General features: G+C 35.3%; 1 protein-coding gene across 1 annotated transcript in view; it reads left to right on the top strand.

Annotated features, from left to right (window-relative positions):
* Nucleotides 1-21,307, top strand: part of LOC133173321 (protein PRRC1-like) — a 33,283-nt gene that overhangs the window by 162 nt on the left and 11,814 nt on the right. Inside the window, exons 2-6 of the mRNA XM_061308314.1 lie at nt 3,687-3,833; nt 8,576-8,676; nt 13,897-13,940; nt 14,553-14,629; nt 18,993-19,147. Of these exons, the coding sequence (XP_061164298.1) occupies nt 3,728-3,833; nt 8,576-8,676; nt 13,897-13,940; nt 14,553-14,629; nt 18,993-19,147 (483 nt within the window). The 5' untranslated portion in view covers nt 3,687-3,727. The remainder of the gene's footprint in view (nt 1-3,686; nt 3,834-8,575; nt 8,677-13,896; nt 13,941-14,552; nt 14,630-18,992; nt 19,148-21,307) is intronic.

A 21,307-nucleotide genomic window follows, 5' to 3' on the forward strand; every position in this document is an offset into this window, starting at 1 on the left:
ACCTAGGCAAAAATAATGTCGGTGGCATCATGTCTGGGGCCTAGTTAGATACTTTAGAATAATCTAACTGTGTCTCGGGACAAGCCCTCGATCATGATCACCACAGTTAGAATATGTCCCATATTCTTGCATTGAGTTGAAGCAAATCGGAGCGGATCCTCTCCGAAATCATTTAGAAGAATCCAAAAGGGGTTGCGCTGAAAATAAAGTTCTACCAAAATAATCAAAACAAACCTTTTTGAGATTGTATATGCTTTTTATCCTAAAAAATAATCCATATAAAGACGAAAATTCAGCTCATTTTCTCAACGTTTTTTCTTGTTTCAAATTTACATGCCATGTTGACATTCAAAACACTCTGGATTGTTCATATAATATGCACAGAGTTCGAGTTATCGCCCGTGTTTATTTTGCTACATTGCCAATACACGGAACGAATTCTATCATTTTACGGACCATAGGACAATATCATTTTAACGATAGAACGTTCTGTCTAGTCTGTGGCTGTATTAAGCCCCTTTCCCTAGTCCGAAATATCTGATGTTTTCCAGGCTTTTTTCACGTTCCTGGTACGTGAAATATCAAAACCTTGAAGGAAAAAAAGCCTGGAAAACGTCAGATATTTCAGACTACCCTTTCCCTTACTCTCTTTGCTTTAGTAGTCAGGCTTTAGCCTTCAACTACTTTTAAGCTAAATTTAAAGTCAGACTAGTATAATCGTTTCCCCCAACGGGTTGGGGGCATAAGCTCCAAAGAAATTTAGAATGTTTACCAGGTCTGGTACAATCTCTAGATTTAGCTACATAGCTTGAATTATCCTCGATACCTATATAGCTTTATTTACCTACTTGAAGTAGCTTTATATAGCTACCAAATCAAACTTATTTCTTAAATTAGCATTTTTCTCAGGATGTGCAGAAAATTGCATCTTGATGCACTGATTATTTTCAACTTTAAACTCATCTGAAAACAATTCATGGGAAAATCACTCTTGAAAATGTGTCTTTTTCTGCACAATTCAGGGATTTATTGATTGGTCATTTTTATATGGAAGCATCCTCAGGTAGTGTAGATTCAAGTTTGTTCAAATCATGACCAACGGGGGTAGGGTGGGGCCATAATGGGCGATCAAAGTTTTACATAGGAATATATAGGAAAAATCCTTTAAAAAATCTTTAAAAATCTTCCTCTCAAGAACAGCAAAGCCATGATTGGTTATATTTATATGGAAGCATCATCAAGTAATGTAGGTATAAGTTTGTTCCAATCATGACTCCAGGGGATAGGGTGGGCCACAATTGGCGATCAAAGTTTTAAATAAGAACACATAGGAAAAATCTGGAAAAATCTTCTTCTCAAGAACAACAAAGCCATGATTGGTCATATTTATATGGAAGCATCCTCAGGTAGTGAAGATTCAAGTTTGTTCAAATCTTGACCCCCCCCCCCCCCCCCCCCAGGGGTAGGGTGGGGCCACAATGGGCGATCAGAGTTTTACATAGGAATACATAGGAAAAAGCCTTTTAAAATCTTTTTCTCAAGAACAGCAAAGCCATAATTAGTCATATTTAAATGGAAGCATCCTTGGGTAATGTAGATTCAAATTTTGATCATACATGTATCATGACCCTCCAGGAGAATAGAGGGGCTATAACTGGGGATCATATTTATACAAAGGAATACAAATGATATATCAATAAAAATTGTCTTCTTAAGAACAGCATAGCCATTATTTGTCATATTGATTCCAAAGCATCCCTTTGAAGTATAGATTCAAGTTCAAATCAACACCCCCCCCACCCCCCCCCCCTTTAATACAGAAAATCTGACAATTTTACTTTGTGTTTTTCCAAGATAATTAAATATGAAAGCATTGTTCACCAATTGGGAAAAAATACTGCCAAATTGGGAAAAACTGAACTCATTTTCAGTTGGGAATGGGGCCAAATTTTTGCCCCTGAGAAGGTACTGATTAATCCCTGCAATTGCACTCAAAGTTATTAAAGTTTTGGGGCTATGTACAACAGTTAATTTGTGACCAAACAGCTACTTCTTGAATGAAATAACAAAGAAGACCAATTCTGGTTAACATGATAATTAATTGGTAATTATTCAGCACAATGTGAAGTAATATTAGTTACATAGTTTTTTAGTGACAGGGTACGGGATGATACCTGGTTAGTAAATTCCATACCTGGCTCGGCTTCGCCTCGCTTTGTTTTGCGAGTGTTTCGTGCTGTAATAACGTACTGACAGTTTTGAAGACTTTCAGTAAAGGGAGAAAAAGGTTCCATCTTCGTTACTTACATTAGTTAACTGTAACATTGTCAACAGACACTCGGCAAATCGTGTGAACTCGAGTTGTTCGAACGTTACAAAAGAACGATAACTCCGTATCTACCATGTATTGATTTTCAAGCGACTAGGTATAAGTAATACACCCCCTTCACGTGACAGACTTCAATCAATCGTAAGCCAGGATTTCATCGAAAAATCAACAGAGGTGGGGTAATCATACTTATCCATGCCTCACCACACAAAAAGTGGTGTACAGTTAGGGTATATCTGGGTAATTCTGAACAATAGTCAATTCAGTGCTGATGGAAAGAATATCAATGCGAAACTGACTAATAAGTAAACTACTTTGGAATCAATGCCTGAATTTCATACATATTCCTTGATATCAATGTTTTAGATTGTACATGACCTTACCTGGCACTAATTAGCATTTGATAATCACTCTAACACAAGCTGTTAACAGATATGGCAAACAAAGGATTAGAAGCTATTGGACTAGGTATTTCAACTGTTATAATTAATTCATAAACAACTTAATCAAAACTTTTTAAGTTTATTTGTATATTAACACAGCGAGAATATTTTTAAAGTTCCTTTAAAAAATGCATGAGATAAAACAGCAATTCACTAAAAGGAGGAAATATGAATATTCCTGTAAGATATTAACCATCAAAATATTTTCCCTAAGAAATCAGTTAAGCTTTCTTGAATAGTGTATAGTGGGTTGGGTTGGGGGTTGGGGGTTGGGGGTATTGATTTTTCATTCATTATACATCAGTGTAATTGAATGTAATGGCAAAGTAATTGTGAATTACATGCATTTTCTCCAAAGTAATTAATTAAATTACAATTACTTGTAATTGAAAATTTGGCCAATTACACATTACTTACAATTACATCAAAATTTGTAATTAATTACTGTCAATTACCATTACACATTACCATTACCCCATCCCTGGGACACGCAAATAATTTGCTAAATTCTGAATTAAGAAATCTTCGGGCCCCATGCCTTCGATATTTCTTTGGTTTTTCTTGTAAAGAGAGTTTTAAATCCATATCTGTAGCAAGATTACATAGTTAAGATATCGGTGATTAATACTATTGAAAGAAATAAACATTTTATAAATTAAACTTCAATTTACAGCCTATTTTCAGGACTCTGAAGTCCTCCCATTCTTTAAAGCTAATAATGGTAGAGTTTTATATTTGAAACACGTTAATACAAAATATTGTTTTTGTATATGATTTATATATATGTATAGTGAAACCACAGATTTATTGTACATGAAAGACAGTTTGCTTTACTCTCTGATATTTTAGTCCAAATTCACAAATGCAACTGAAACAGACAATTATATTAATAATGCCTATGTTCCTCTTCACAGTCATTTTTCATCGGAACTGAGAAGAAAAAGCCTTTTAAAAAATGATGGAAGAATCTTCAGATGAATCAACAGAAATAATTTCAAATGAGGAAGCAGAGTTGGCAAAGAAAATGCAAGAGAGTGCAGAACTTTCCAACTTACCAACAGGTACAAATAACTTTGATTTATTATGTTCCTTTTTTCTGAGTGAATTTTGATCATTCTTACTTTTATTCTGTTTTTTCATTGACTTAAACTAAAGATATCATTCTTAGCATGAGTTATCTTTTCCTTAGCAAAGATAATGGTAAAACCTCCAGATAATGAGAAAACAAATGTAGCAGATGACTAGATTAGTCTTAGGGACAGATGATACAAACAAACTTTCTTCAAAAATCATGAAAATAACAACTTCAGCCATGATATTTAAGTAAAATGAATTAGTTTAGCTGCATAAAATTTTAATTTTTCATTCAAGGTTTCACAGTAATGTCCTATAAAGTGATGAAACATTGTACTTATTTATAAGGGTGACAGCAAAAAGGTAGAAATTTGAACATCATAAAAAGTTCCGAATTTTTAGGTCACCTGAGTTTACTCAGGTGACCTATTGCTATCTGTTTTCGTCCATCGAGCGTTAACATTTGAACATTTTCAGCTTCTTCTCTGGAACCACTGAACCAATTTCAACCAAATTTGGCACATAGCATCTATATGTGAAGGGGAGTAAAAATTGTGAAATTCATGACCCCTACCCCCCTGGGGCCTGAGGGGTGGGGCTGAAACCATCAGAATTAATGCAATCTTTAAAAATCTTCTTCTTTACTCCTGGGCATCAAGCAGGCAAACTGTTGGCATGAATGTAATAAGCATCGAGCCCTCTACCTAATTTGTGAAATTTATGGCCCCAGCAGTGCTCGAGCTGTGATTCGCCATTTGCGCCAATTGCGAATTTTTTCCAAAAGTGGCGAAAAGAAATTCAAAAGTAGCGAAAATGAAATGTTTTTTTAGATATGCCAAACAAAAGTGTGTGTACTCCTGGCTATCTCCTTTGTTTATTCAATGTATACAGATTAGCCCCTTTGTTTATTTAATGCAAGCAGGCGTGTGAATTCAGGGTGTGAAAACTTCATGGAACGTACAAAACAATGTACATGTAGGAAATCACGTCTCGCTTGAACGCACACAGCTGACTAGGTAACTTCAGCCTGGAGCAGTAAGGGGATACAAAATTACTTGAAATAATATAAGATGGATTAAACAAGGAAAGACAAAGTGTTTTTGGGAGATGAAGTTAGTTAATAAAAGATTTTAATCAATAAAATCTGGATCTATATAGATCGTTTTTTTAAATTGAAAGTAGGAAAACATGACGAAAATTGCAGAGCATGGCTGCTAATTTTACCTGATTAAAGTCAAAATAGTGTGTTCATTTATACCATAAACTGACAAAGAGTGAAAGAGATACTGGCTTGGAAACAAAACAATACAATTATGCTGAATTATTTTCAATTATATGAATTTACATGATTGCATACATCCAGTGTCCAACAGTCCAAGTTGTTAAATTAAGCCAAATTTTAAACCTGATTTTGATTACTTCTTTTCACGATAAATTGTTGATATGATTAAATTTTTCACTTATTATATTATTTTTTCATTTTTAAAAAAATGTCATATATTTTTACTAAGTCTGTAACCCCCCTCCCCAGGCTAAAAAAAATGTTATGAACAAGAGGACATCTACTAATAATTCTTATATTAGTTTTGTAAGTGGATACAACTTTAAATTTTACAATTTTAAAACAATGCCTGTGATATAAACAAATTGAAATAGTGCTTTTAGTGGAGTGATTAGCATTATATACACTTGTTGAGGCGAGATGTAAGAATGCAATTCTTTTCATCGTGAAAAATGGCGAAAAATATTTTCGCTCCAGTGGGAGCTCTGGGCCCCAGTGTCAGGGGTTCTGGTGCTAGGGTGGGGCTCTGTTGAATATGTAGTGAAAAGCATTATTCTTAAAAAATCTTCTCCTCTGCTCGTGGGTATTTAGGAAACAAACAATATGCATAGTTATGATGAGGAAAGGTGTCTCTTCTAAAATTGTGAATTTCATGGCCCCTGGGTCAGGGGTTCTGGTGTTAGGGCGGGTATCTAATGATTATATAGTGAAAATGCATTAATTATTCAAAAATCTTCTCCTCTGCTCCTGGGTATTAAGCCGATGAACTAAGTACATAGTTATGATGAGAAAGAGTGCCTCTTCCAAAATTGTGAATTTCATGGCCCAAGGGTCAGGGGTTCTGGTGTTAGGGTGGGGCTCTGTTGAATATATAGTGATAATGCATTATTTCTTTAAAAAGCTTCTTCTGTGCTCTTGGATATTATGAAAACAAAATAAATACATAGTTATGATGATGAAAGGTGCCTCTTCCAAAATTGTGAATTTCATGGCCCCAGGGTCAGGGGTTCTGGTGTTAGGGCAGCGTTCTGTTGAATATATATGTATAGTGAAAATGCATTATTTCTTCAAAAAATCTTCTCTGATCCAGGGTAAACAAACTGAAGGCATAGCTATGATGAATAAGAAATGCAATAATTCTTTGACAATCTTCTCCTTTTCTCCTGGGTAATAAGCTGATGAACTAAGAGTATATAGTTATGATATATAAGGGTGCCTGTTCCAAAATTGTGAAATTCATGGCCCCTAGGTCAAGGGTTCTGGTGTTAGGGTGGGGCTCTGTTGAATATATAGTGATAATGCATTATTTCTTTAAAAATCTTTTTCTTTGATCCTGGGTATTTAACAAACAAACTGATGCATAGTTATGATGAGTAAAGGTGCCTCTTCCAAAATTATGAATTTCATGGCCCCTGGGTCAGGGGTTCTGGTGTTAGGGTGGGGCTCTAATGATTACATAGTAAAAATGCAATAATTCTTTGAAAATCTTCTTCTTTTCTCCTGGGTATTAAGCTGATGAACTAAGAGTATTGTTATGATATGTAAGGATGCCTCTTCCAAAATTGTGAATTTTATGGCCCCTGCATCATGGTTCTGGTGTTAGGGCAGGGCTCTAATGATTACATAGTGAAAATGCATTAATTCTTTGATAATCCTCTGCTCTCTTTCTGGGTATTAAGTAAGCTTACTAAATGTAAAATTATGAGGAGCAAGTGTGCCTCTTTCGAAATTGTGAATTTCATGGCCTCTGGTTTAAAACATGAATCCATTGTGGCGAAGTTGTTGCATGATACTCAGGTGACCTATAAGGCCAGTGGGCCTCTTGTTTTACATATCAGAAATTTGATATTTGCATTATTTACAACCAAAAAAGTCCAAAAATATATCAATCTAGGCATTGATTTTTAGCTTACCTGAGCTTAAAGCTCAAGTGAGTTTTTCCCGTAGTCTGATGTCCATCTGTCTACATGTAGCTGTCTGTTTGTCCGTCCATCAGTTAACTTTTCACATTTTCAACTTCTTGAGAATACCTGGGCCAATTCAAAAAATAGCTTGGTATAAAGCACCCCTGGGTAAAGGGGATTCTAAATTGTTAAAGTGAAGGGCCAAGCCCCCTTCCAAGGGGAGATAATCAAGAGAGGCAAAAATAGGGTGGGGTCATTAAAAATCTTCTTCTCAAGAACCACTAGGCCAGAAAAGCTGGAACTTATATGGAAGCTTCCTGAGGTAGTGTAGATTCTAAATTGTTCAAATCATGGCCCCTAGTGGTAGGGTGAGGCCACAATAGGAAATCAAATTTTTACATTAAAATTTATAGGAATAATCTTTAAAAATCTTCTTCTCAAGAACCACTGGGCCAGAAAAGCTGAAACTTATGTGAAAGCATCCTGGGATAGTGTAGATTCTAAATTTTTCAAATCATGGCCCCTGGGGGTAGGATGGGGCCACAATAGGGAATCCAAGTTTTACATTGAAATATATGGGACAAATCTTTAAAAATCTTCTTCTCAAGAACCACTAGGCCAGAAAAGCTGAAACTTATGTGAAAGCATCCTGTGGTAGTGTAAATATTAATTTGTTCAAATCATGCTCCCCAGGGGTAGGGTGGGGCCACAATAGGGAATCCAAGTTTTATTAGCTCACCTGAGCTGAATGCTCAAGTGAGCTTTTCTGATCAAAGAGTGTCCAGTGTCCGTCTGTCATCTTAAGTCCATAAACTTTTCACATTTTTGACTTCTACTCAAAAACCACTGGGCTAATTTCAACCAAACTTGCCACAAAGCATCCTTGGGTGAAGGGAATTTAAGGTTGTTCACAGGAAGTGCCGCACCCTCTTTCAAAGGGAGATAATTAAGAATTCATGAAAATTTGGTGGCATCTTTTAAAATCTTCTTCTCAAGAACCACTGGGCAAGAAAAGAGGAAACTTATGTGAGAGCTTCATTACATACTCTAGATTCAAGTTTGTTCATATCATAACTCCTGGGGGTAGGACGAGGCCACAGTAGTGCTTATGTATATTAAAGTATTAAAAAAAAACTTGTTGATATTATGGAACATTCTTCACTTTTGCAAATGGTATAAAAGGCCATGCAACTAAAATCAAGGCAATTCATATATCTGTATGCTTCACCTATCCAGACAATTTTGACTGGGAATCAAAGTATCCAGATAATTAAGGCTCCACTGTATAGGAACGAGGGAAAAGAAATCTGCTGATGAAAACAGAAGGGTCATTAGTGCCTCAGGTAAGTGCAGGGGCTCATGGGCCTCTTGTTTTATACTTTAATGGATCAATAACATTGTTGTTCTATACTCAGGTCACTGTCAAGGCCTTTAGGCTTGTTTTGGAAAGAGGGATGCATTTTGTACATTTCTGAGACAAAGATCTTGCTGAACAATTTAAGGTAGTATTCAGAAATATATGTTAAAAAAAAATATTTTTCAGATACATCAACCACAAAGCTTATTCCCAGTGTGACTGCTCCTGCTCCACTGCCAGTATTTATGAGTATCCCAGAAGCCTCTCCATCAGTGACAACACAGCAGGTATATGAAACAAAGCTGTGCAGCAAGTTTGCATAAAGGATCAAATCTGCATACAATAATTAAAGCCCACAGATTTACCTGGTCTTTATATCCCCATCAATCAAGTGAACTAAGGTCCTTCATTGGATGCTTGAAATTGATTGACATTTAGCTACTAACCCCTGTGTATAACTTGTACACCTTGATTGTCGCTTGTGGTGACCATCAGATTAACTTTCGCTCTTTTGATGTTTACCTCATATATAACAGCAAGATAAAGAAGCTGATGCAAAAATTATAGCTTGATTATAATTATCTGTAGCACAAACACAGGAGAAAATTTTTTTGTCTCATAATGTTTCAGTAAAATAAATCATGCTTGTGTATAATAACTTTTTTTTGATAAGTAAATTTCCATTCAAAGTGGTACAATATGATTAGTACATAGGTGACTGAATTCTTGTTTTCACTCAAAGAATAATTTTTAGCTCACCTCAACAAAGTTGGGGGAGAGCTTATGTAATACCGTCGGCGTCCCAGGTTAAGGTTTTTGGAGCAGTTTTCTTTTCAAGTACTTCTATGGCCTATATAAGTCAGAGATGCATGGAGGATGCTTCTAGTGTGTTTCATTGAACCAGTCAAGGTTTCAGATGCTGCAATTTCAGCTAAAGAATGACCAGGTTAATGTTTTTGGAGCAGGTTAAAGTTTTTGGAGCAGGTCTCATTTCCAAGTAACTATAAGCCCTATATTGACCAAACTTGCATGGATGATGCATCTAAGGATTGCACACTACTGAACTTGCTTCGGATGCTGGATCTGACCAACATTTTCCGGATGAGTGACTAGGTTAAGGTTTTTTGAGTAGATCTCATTTCCAAGTAACTATAAGCCCTATATTGACCAAACTTGCATGGATGATACATCTAAGGATGCACACTACAGGACTTGCTTCGAATGCTGGATCTGACCTATATTTTCCGGATGAGTGACCAGGTTAAGGTTTTTGGAGCAGATCTCATTTCCAAGTAACTATAAGCCCTATATTGACCAAACTTGCATGGATGATACATCTAAGGATTCACACTACTGGACTTGTTTCGGATGCTGGATCTGACCTATATTTTCCGGATGAGTGACCAGGTTAAGGTTTTTGGAGCAGATGTCATTTCCAAGTAACTATAAGACCTATATTGACTTAACTTGCATGAATGATACATCTAAGGATGCACACTACTGGACTTGCTTCGGATGCTGGATCTGACCTAAATTTTCTGGATGAGTGACCAGGTTAAAGTTTTTGGAGCAGATGTCATTTCCAAGTAACTATAAACCCTATATTGACCAAACTTGCATGGATGATACATCTGAGGATTCACACTACTGGACTTGCTTCGGATGCTGGATCTGACCTATATTTTCCAGATGAGTGACCAGGTTAAGGTTTTTGGAGCAGATGTCATTTCCAAGTAATATAAGACCCATATTGACTAAACTTGCATGAATGATACATCTAAGGATGCACACTACTGGACTTGCTTCGGATGCTGGATCTGACCTAAATTTTCTGGATGAGTGACTAGGTTAAAGTTTTTGGAGTAGATCTCATTTCCAAGTAACTATAAGCCCTATATTGACCAAACTTGCATGGATGATACATCTAAGGATTCACACTACTGGACTTGTTTCGGATGCTGGATCTGACCTATATTTTCCGGATGAGTGACCAGGTTAAGGTTTTTGGAGCAGATGTCATTTCCAAGTAACTATAAGACCTATATTGACTTAACTTGCATGAATGATACATCTAAGGATGCACACTACTGGACTTGCTTCGGATGCTGGATCTGACCTAAATTTTCTGGATGAGTGACCAGGTTAAAGTTTTTGGAGCAGATGTCATTTCCAAGTAACTATAAACCCTATATTGACCAAACTTGCATGGATGATACATCTAAGGATTCACACTACTGGACTTGCTTCGGATGCTGGATCTGACCTATATTTTCCAGATGAGTGACCAGGTTAAGGTTTTTGGAGCAGATGTCATTTCCAAGTAATATAAGACCCATATTGACTAAACTTGCATGAATGATACATCTAAGGATGCACACTACTGGACTTGCTTCGGATGCTGGATCTGACCTAAATTTTCTGGATGAGTGACCAGGTTAAAGTTTTTGGAGCAGATGTCATTTCCAAGTAACTATAAACCCTATATTGACCAAACTTGCATGGATGATACATCTAAGGATTCACACTACTGGACTTGCTTCAGATGCTGGATCTGACCTACATTTTCCAAATGAGTAACCAGGTTAAAGTTTTTGAAGCAGATCTCATTTCCAAGTAACTGTAAGGCCTATCTGAACCAAATTTGCATGGATGGTGCATCAAGGGATGAACAATCTCCTCAAAACTTGCTTCGGATGCTGGATTTGACTTACATTTTCTGGATGAGTGACTAGTTTTAAGTTTTCAGATAAGTCTATTCCCAAGTAACTGCAAGCCCTATCAGACAAAATTGCATAAATGTTGCATCTAGGGATGCACACTTCTAGATTATTAGTTTAGTGTGGGACTTTGCTTTACTTAAAGACAACATTTGTTGAGGTGAGCTCTGTAATCTCTGATTACCTATGTTTTTGAGATGTGACGAAAAATTATGCATCAGGTAGACTTGGAAATAATCGATAAAATGAGGGAAAAATAATTTATCATTTTAAATGTTCTTAATGGGGGATAGATACTAGACCAATTATTTTGTTGATCCTAATCATTCTATTTTTCTTGCTTTGGGGCAACAAAGCTTCATTTATCAGTTTATGGATCATCTAAATTGTTGTACTCAGGTGACCGTTAAGGCCCTTGGGCCTCTTGTTCAAATCATGACCTCTGGGGTAGGGCAAGCCCACAATGGATGATCAAAGTTTTAGGTGGGAATATGTAGGATATATCTTTCAAAATCTTCTTCCCAAGAACGGCAAATCCATGACTAGTCATATTAATTCAGAAGCATCCTCTGGAAGTGTAGATTAAAATTTGTTCAAATCATGTTCCCCTGTGGATAGGGCAGGGCCAGCCACAGGGGATCAAACATATGGAAAAAAATCTTCTAAAGTCATGATTCGTCAAAAAAAAAAAAATATATGGAAGCACCAAATCATCTCATTCCCCTTTCCCCTTGGGAGGGTGGGGGGGGGGGGATTTATGATCACTTATATATTGAATTTTTTCAATACTAAACTGTTTTCTGCTTTTTCCTAACCAATGTGGCCCAAAGGCCTCTTGTTTTATCTCCTGATGAAGGGTAGGCCAAACAATCTGTACAGGTAATACTCATGGACTTCCTGTGTATACTGTTTGTGTATAGGGATTAATGCTCTGCACGGTCTGCACCACCGTCAATGCCTCAGGGTACCACACATGTAGAATTATCGGTAAGTCCCTCCCCTTACCTGAGAAAACCATACAGTTAAAAATCTCGGCCTTTAAGTAGAAGATTTTAAAGATTTTTCCTATGTATTCCTATGTAAACTTTAATTGCCCATTGTGGCCTCACCCTACCCCGAGGGCTATCAATGGGCAATCAGATTTTTACATAAGAATATATAGGAAAATTTTCTTTGGAACAGAATAGGCATCTTTAGTCATACAGTACTTGCAAGGGTATTCTTGACATAATAGAATAGGATACACTTATGATAAGATAGGATTCATGCACGATTCAACAGGATATACATTCTTCACGATAAACACAAAACCTAATAAATGCAAAACAATATAAAAGCAAAGCCTGATATAGATGCAAAACCTAATAAACACAAAACAGAATAAATGCAAAACCTGATAGGATGATGGGTAATCTAAATTACAGACAATTATGAACAAAGCAAAATATTAGTTACATGAAGTTATTTTCTAATTCAATAATTGAATATAATTTTTGTGTTGCCTCCAAAGCAGAGCGGCACTTAGGGATCACTTTACCCAGTGTCTGTCTGTCTAGCTGCCTGTCCGTCTGTCACACCCTCTATCTTGAGAACTGTAAGAGGTATGGATTTGATATTTTGCATATATCTTCCTTGGCACTATGACTATTGTAAATTACCATGGTTACTGACCTTGACACCCTTGACCTTCAATCTACTTTTCAAAATAGTTCAAAGTGCCAATATACAGCATATTTTTGACATTTAAGAGTTAAGTCTGTGCCATTTAGCATGTGCACTGTTTGTCATAAGACATTATGACAAATATCAGCATTACAATTCAATTGACCTTGACCTTTGACCTACTTTGCAAAAATACCCTGGGGAGTTTAATTTAACTTATGACTTTTGAATTTTGAGAGGCAGGATTTTGATAATTAGCATTTATGCATGTTTATGAGTAAATCATATACGGTACCAATTTTGATACACCAGATACGCATTTTGACAAATTATGTCTCTTCAGTGATGCTCATGCCAAAACGTTGGAAATCCAAGATATTTAAATAAAAAAGACTTTGAAGAGCTGAAAAAAGGTGCCAAAAACATCGGAGGATCAGAGCTATACATGAGGGAGAATAATCCTTAATTTGGAAATAAATGCTACTATACTTTGAAATTGTATAACATTCAGTTACCACACAAACTTACATTTAAATACTATGAAAATACATCCAGATCGATATTCCACAATGGATTGTGTAGACTGACAATTTCAGTAAATAGAGACTGAAATCTCTTTTGGAGGATTGCCGGTAACATGTTGAGCTCATGATACAGTACTTTGAAACTGTATGATATTCAGTTACCAAACAAACCTATTTTTAAATTCACTATGAAAATACATTGGAATCTGTATTCCACAATGGATATAGACTGACAATTGCAGTAAAGACAGACTGAAATCTCTTTTGAAGGATTGTTGGAAACACGTATTAACAAAATGATACATAGTCATTTCTAATAATTTCAATTTAATTATTCATTTGAGGGTTAGGGAACCATATTTTCTTTGATTGTCAGATTCTATTGCATTCTTATATACTATACATGGATGCCAATTTTTCTTTGCAGGAAAATATGTGAACTATCATGCTAATAGTAAATAAAAAAATGACCACTCTTAGATTTATTTACATCTTTAGTGATAATAACAAATCTAGGGTTTGGTGAGGGCCCACTTTCTGTTAGGTTGTTTGTGATAGGAACTGTATATATGTCATGCCTCTCAGAACCATTTCTTTCTTTTAGAAATCAAAGGAATCCTCTTCTCCAGCACCTCTTCCTCCGCAAAGGTAACATTGAATAGATAACATAAAATATATCAAAAACTGCTTGATTTTGTCAGTATATAGTGTTTTAATTTATATGAATGACTCAACCTTATTGAGAAAGGGTATTTGTAAACTGTGTAATGAAATGAAACCAACATAGTACAGTCAAATCTCATTACTGTAGATTCCTAAATATACACGAGGAATTAATTATCGCGTAATTACGCGAGAAGCACCACTCGCGAAATAAAATTTCTCGCTTTTATTTTTATGGTGCTGAAATCAATGTAAAATCCCTTGATCAACCGTCCACTCGCGAATTATTGTTCTCGTGATTTGATGTGAAAGAGCCATTTCGCGGTAATAAGTACTCGCGAAAAATAAGGAATCTACAGTATCTTAAACTTATTGGGATTGAGAAAAAAACTTCAAGATATCAGAGGAAATCGAGATATTGAGGGTTAAATACTTAAAGAATAAGTGGTTGGGACTTCGGAATCACTTCGACAAATCTATGGTCTTTAAGATATCTGCGAGATGCCAAGGTGCAACTGTATTAATTTTATTGCACCAGTCCACAATCTTTTTGATAACCCCTTGTATGTATATTTGCATGTTATTTTCCTATTGTAGGAAAATACCTGTTTCTTCTCCAACATCAAATGTACAACAATCCAATTTGACTGTGAAACCCAATGTAGCTGCCCCAGGTAAAGTCTGAAAAATATGTTTAGTGGCTGGGCCTTAAATGAATGAATGAGTTTTGACAAAATTTTCATTTCCATTAATTGTTCTCCATTCACATCTGCTTCTTATCTATAACACTTTCAATGTCCAATGCAGGGAAATCTCTGTTCATTCTATACGATGGAAAGTTTTGGTAATGTTCAAAAGTTGGAATGAACACTAGTAGATAAATGTTTCCACTTAAGGTTCATTGATACTCGGATATGTAAGAGATATAATACTTTATGATGTTTTTTTTATTCTTTCATGAATTTATCAAGTTAATTAAAATTTATTTTGGACCACTTTTGGCCTGCAAGCTATTCGAAATAAAACTGATTGCATTTTACATATAAAATACAATTCTTCTGGAAAATCAGTGCAACATATTATATGGGTGAATCAATATTTTAAAGGGCCCAGGGTTTAATATTTCACAAGAAAATTTTTAACCTCCAGGGTTCAAAATATCATAGAGTTCAATAAGTTATACATGTATGACAAACCACTTATGAAATGTTGAACCTTTGGGTCTTAATATTTTGGCTATAATGTATTTACCCTATAGGCTCAATTTTTCGTAATCGAAGTACATGCATTGATATTCTCTCCCAGAGTGATTCATTTTGAAAATGGTTATCATGGGTCCGGTGGATAGCTCTTCATCATAGCAATGTGTCCCTAGCTTCCAACTTCATATTTTATTCCCAAAAAATTCCTTATAATTTATATGGAATAAAACACTGTATATTCTGACCAGTGTATATTCCAAATTCTTGTGCTTCTTTGTCAAAAAAAGAAAAAAAATTACATTATGCATACATGTTAACCTACTGTGATGAAAAAGAGGGAGATTCAGACCTCAAAAAAGGTAGCATTGTGCTCGTTGTTTTACGCATCGATTTAAAGAGACACTGTGATGGACAAACGGGAAAATTGACAAAAGTAGAATTTTTGCAAGACACATGCAAATTTTATTCAATTCTTGAAAGTATTAGGTTTCAGAAAATTACAGGTTTCAGTGACTGTCGTATTTGTGTGTATTGTTCTTCATTCAAAAAAGACATAAATTATTGAATTTATAACAGTTATGGCAAAGATCATAGCTTCTCAAAATTATTTCAAACTTCAAGATCAAAGAACAAAGTCATGAAGTCAAATATCGTAATACATCGGAAAGGTCTTGTCACAAGTAATGCGCATTTGAAAAAAAAAATATGAAAGCCTTGTCTCATAAAGGTTATGAACAAGGTTACCATTTTTTATAAGTAGGTCAAACGTCTAGGTCAAGGACATAAAGTCAAAAATGATATACTTTTCTGAAAGTTGTTGACATAGGTAATGTACATGTAGAAATATGAAAGCCCTATCTTCTCTCAATCAAAAGTTATTACAAATGTAAAATTAATTAGAAAAAAGTAACTGTAGGTTAAACGTTAAGGTCAGGGTCACAAAAACCAGCTGAGTATACAATCTGGAAGGTCTTGAAACAGGTAATGCATATGTCAAATGTAACTGCCATATATACTTTCAATCAAAATTTATCAGCAGTGATAAAATTTTCGAAAATTATGTCAACGCCAAGGTCATGGGGTTAAAAATCATAGAACATATGGAAATGCTTGTCACAGGTAATGCACGTGTCAAATAAGAATGCCCTATCTTCGCTCATTCAAAAGTTAGCAGCACTGATAAAATGTTTGAAAATAAGGTCAAGGTCATGGGGTCAAATATCGTAGCTTATTAGGAAACATTTTGCCACAGGTAATGCACTTGCAGTGTTCCAGCTAGGATCTGAAAATGAATGGGTGCAAGAGGAGGGCACTTTTTCGCCACGTACCATTTGTTGCGAGCCTTTGTTACATAGGCGTATCTCATTACTTCACCCTTATAATAATGAACTCCTTCAAATATTAATTTATGTAACCTTATTGATTTGAAAGATATATAAACACACATTAGGCCTAATCTATAGCTACCCGATAGTATATAAATTAACATATAAAAAAGAATTTTAAAAATCCTCTGAGAATAAATATTACTTTTCTTCTTCTTTTTTAATCATTTTCTATTCTTATTTCCTATTTTCAAAAACAGAACCATAATTCTTATAAACTAGCTGGTGTCTCACATTATTCAGTTGCAGTACATGTGCTATACGTGATGGGGTCTGTTTTTGGCAAATGTATAAAATATGGATACAGCTAGTATTTGTAGGTTATAAGTAACATATTAGTACTAGTATTAAAATAACAATTTAAAGCCAATATCTTTTTTGCTAGTTTTATCATATTGGTCATGTTATTGGCAGATAATTAATTAAACTAAGATTTTAAACTTCTGCAATGAAGTAGAACACATTTAGTATGTACATATCTGTAATCTCATAAAATACCTTCCAGAGTGTCAAAAATCATAATTAAGGAGAAAAAAAATGAATATTTGTACTTGTTTCTATGCTATTAAATATTGAATTCCTTCTTTTTCCAGAAAAACGTCAAGAATTTATAAATAAGAAGTGAAGGTCAATGTTAATTCTACTTTCACTTCGTGATTTATTTTTAGAAGCAAAAATACAAGACTCTTGTTTTATATTAATTAAAACAGATAGCTTGGTCATTCCCAAAGTATTTTAGCTTTTAACCCCTATTCAGACTGTCAAGTGATCAAAGTATTACCTAATCACCTGTAATTGAAATTGGGCACCTGTACAGTACATAGGTACCATAATGCGAGTTTCATTGCGTAATCGTCTATGACAGGAGGTGTGAATTGCTGATTGTCCTTGGGTAATCTGCATTGGAACATGCTGATTATTCTAATGAGGGAAAAGGACAGTCAGAATAATACAGGACACTAACAGAGGCGCTTGTGGAGGGCAGAGGGGCGTACTGATTTGAGGGCGGGGTGCGGCGCCCCTCTATTTCACCCTAGCTGGAACACTGACTTGTCAAATATGAACGATGTATCATATGTCAATCAAAAGTAATCACCAAAGTTAAAATTTTTGATAATTATGTCAAACATGAAGGACCGTACATGGTAGCCTAGTGGTAGGGCGCTCGCTTTGTGATCGGGAGGCCCGGGTTCGATTCTTGTTCGCCACGCTGCGTCAAACCTAAGATGTAAACATAGGTAGTGATTGTTCTTTCGCCAAGCGCCCGGCACTAGAAGTAGTCACGGGTCTTTAGGGTGAGACCTTAAAAACCGAGGTCCTTTGTCACTGTAGGTGTTGGCATGATAAAGAACCCTCACTGCTCAATGGCCCTGAGTGCCGAGTATAGGACTAAATTTGAAGCCCTTCATCAGCATACGGTGACGTCTCTATATGAATGAAAAATTCTTGAATGGAACATTAAACAACATACAATCAATCAATCAAACATGAAGGTCAAGAGGTAAAAAATCATAGCATGCTTGGACGTCTTGTGACAGGTAATGCACACATAAAAAATGAAAGCCCTATCTTTTCTCCATCAAAAGTTATAAGCAAAGATAAATTAAAAAAAAATAGTTTAAACTTCGAGGCCAAGGTCATACGATGAAAAGTCATAGGATATTTAGAAAGGTCTTGTCTCAGGTAATAAACTTGTATAATATGAAAGCCCTATCTTTTCTCATTCAAATCTTATGACCAATTTAAAGTAATGTTAAAATTTTTGAAAAGTAGGTCAAACTTCAAGGTCACAGGGTAAAAAATCATAATATATTTAGAAATGTCTTGTCACAGGTAATGTACATGTGAAATATAAAATCCCTGTCTCTTCTCATTTAAAAGTTATGACCAAGAAATGAGATTTTATGTCCCCTTGCTTTCGAAAAAAGCGGGGGGGAAAAAGATTTTTAAAATGCTATGGTTTGTTCAGGAATACAATTTACTTATAAAATTTAAAAATTTTAAGGGATAATCTTTTTTCTTTCTTTTTATGGAGGTGGATGTGGGGAATTAATGCAAATGCACAAATAATCAAGAATATAGTATTTTGTATTCATAAAGAAACCACAATCAAAGCCCTTAATCCAATTTTTTCTTTAAAAAACGTCGGAATTGTATCACTAGTCATTTTGATGCTTAATAAATAATCAAAATTGCAAAAGTTATCTCCCCTACTTGTGTTGTACATCTTTAAAACTGTATACAGGGTTATTTTTGCCCTATTACACTTGGAAAAGATTCTTCCCCACTTCAGATTTGCTCAGATCCAGTAATGTTAGAAGAAATAACTTTGTTTACTTTGAATTCACCCTGTTTCAAAATTGGCCACTTGTTACGAGGACAAAGGGAGAAAAATTAAACAGGGCGAAATTTCCATGCATACAGTATTTCTTTTCTTATTTTATCAATAGCTCAAATAGAGACCCCTTGGGAAGCCAGTTCTCACATCCCAGTTCCAGCAGAGATGATCCCTGAGTCCCCCACAAGTCCAAATAATCAGAGAGGGGGATTGTTCTCATGGATTGGAGGGAGCAATCTTGTCAATAAAGTTGTTGAAAAAACCAAGGCAAGAATCAGCATTTACTTTTTAGGTCACCTGAGTCACTCAGATAACCTATTGCTATCTGTTTTCGTCCTTCGTCATCTGTCAATTGTAAACTTTGGAACAATTTCAACTTCTTCTCTTCAAACGCTGAACCAATTTCAACCAATATTGGTACAGGAAAACGTGGTTATAGTGAACATGCTTAAAACGAATTCATGATAATGGGAAATTGATTTTCAGTCCCAATGATGTAAAAAAGTGCAGTCAATTCTCGAGTTATCGCCATTCGATTCATCGCCATTCTCACAATACTGCCATGATTTTTCAAGAATTTTTTTCCTGCTATATAAAATTCTCTTTATAAAGCCAAATTCACATACCGCCATCCGCCACCCTGTTTTCACAACAAACGTCCATTTCAAAGTGTCAATTATCTCGATATACCGCCACAGGTGCATGTGGTCAGTGAAGCGACTAATTGGTTGTCGCTATTTAGATCACTGTTGTAAAGCCAGACAAGGTACACGTAATTAAAGAATTAAATAAACAATAATTTTTGGCAAAGGGGAACATAGACTGAGAATTTTTTGGCCCCAGTCCCATTGGGGCCTGAGGGGTGGGGCCAAAACCATCAGTTATAATCTAAAAATTTTCTTCTTTACCCCTGTGAATCAAACAGTCCAACTCAGAGCATGATTATAAAGAGAACTGAGCCCTCTACCAAAATTGTGAAATTCATAGCCCCGGGGGTCAGGGTTCTGCTGTTAAGGTACTTCCTTACTTGCTATTTTTTCTGAAAAGTTCTTTTGAAATTAGGATTATTTTACAGAAACATATCTCAACAAAAGAACAATGGTGTTCTCAAATTTATTTTACTAAACCAGCCTTCAAATATCAAAAGACAATAGGGAATGCTCTGTGTTTGGGGGACCTTTAAAAAAATGAGGAAGCTGGGGTATTTACATTTTAAAATGCATGTTAAAAGAGTACTTCTAATCACCATAGTCGCCCATGTGGCGTGGCGCAGTGGTTAGAGCGTCTGCTCTAGAATCGTGCAGTAGGGAGTTGATCCTTACAACGTGGGTTCAAATCTCACTGTGGGACATGGAGATAAACCGAGGTTCGGTAGGTGCAGGCATGAAAAAGATCCCTCACTGCTCAATGGCCCCGAGTGCTGAGTATAGGTAAAAAATTTGCAGCTCTCCACCAGAAAGTGGTGGCGTCTCCATATGAGTGAAAAATTCTCGAGAGAGATGTAAAACAAGACAACTAATCACCATGATTACATCATGTATATATATACACATTTACATACTGATCAGAATATTGCCATCAGTGTTTTCAAGTAAAACTTGGTTCAATATTCCCATGGGTGTTCACTGGGGCTTGAAGTTGGGGGGGGGGGGGGAGGGGGATTACTGCCTATCATCACCATTGTGCAAACCAATCAGAGCAAATTATTTCTGACACTATCCATTCCAGAAGAAAAATAATTAAAAGATATAACAACACACTTTAAAGACCAATGAATATATTATTGTCAGTTAATTTAAGGAGGAATGCCACACCAAAATTTTATTTCATAGATCTTTAGGACATCCCCATTTAGTTATGGTTTCAGCATTGAAAGACAGATATTAGCTCTTACTGTAATTATTTTATACTAATTTTTTTCCAGTTTTTCATAGAAAATGAAAACAACGTTTTATTTCCAAATAAGATGCTTTAGAGTTGAAATTTTGTTGTTAATAAAAGCGTAATATGAACATCTAATAAAATATGTAAAGAAAAGCGAGATAGACATTTTAATTTTTTTACTAAAAAATTATTTATGAAAATAAAACACATTATTTGTGGATGTTTTCAAAACCTATGGATAATATATTCAAAAAACAAGTCACAGCTACAAGGAATGTGTGAGACAATCATATTTTAAAAAGAAATTGAAATAAATTGTGAAGTTTCAGAGAAATTAATTCTTTAAATTTTGGCCAATCTCGATTGAAATTAAACCTAATAAAAATAGTTCAAATAATTAGAAAAGGTCATATAATTGGAAAAGGATGATCTAAATCTTTTACCATAATGAAGTCTATGAAAAAACAACTTGGAAATGGTATGTGATAACTTTTTTATTCCATGTGATCATGTTTCTGGTAAGGAAAATGTGATAGCTGACTC

Source organism: Saccostrea echinata, unplaced genomic scaffold (assembly GCF_033153115.1).
Source record: "Saccostrea echinata isolate AGI-Se365-2 ecotype Australia unplaced genomic scaffold, CSIRO_AGI_Sech_v1 ptg000002l, whole genome shotgun sequence".
Lineage (NCBI taxonomy): Eukaryota > Metazoa > Mollusca > Bivalvia > Ostreida > Ostreidae > Saccostrea > Saccostrea echinata.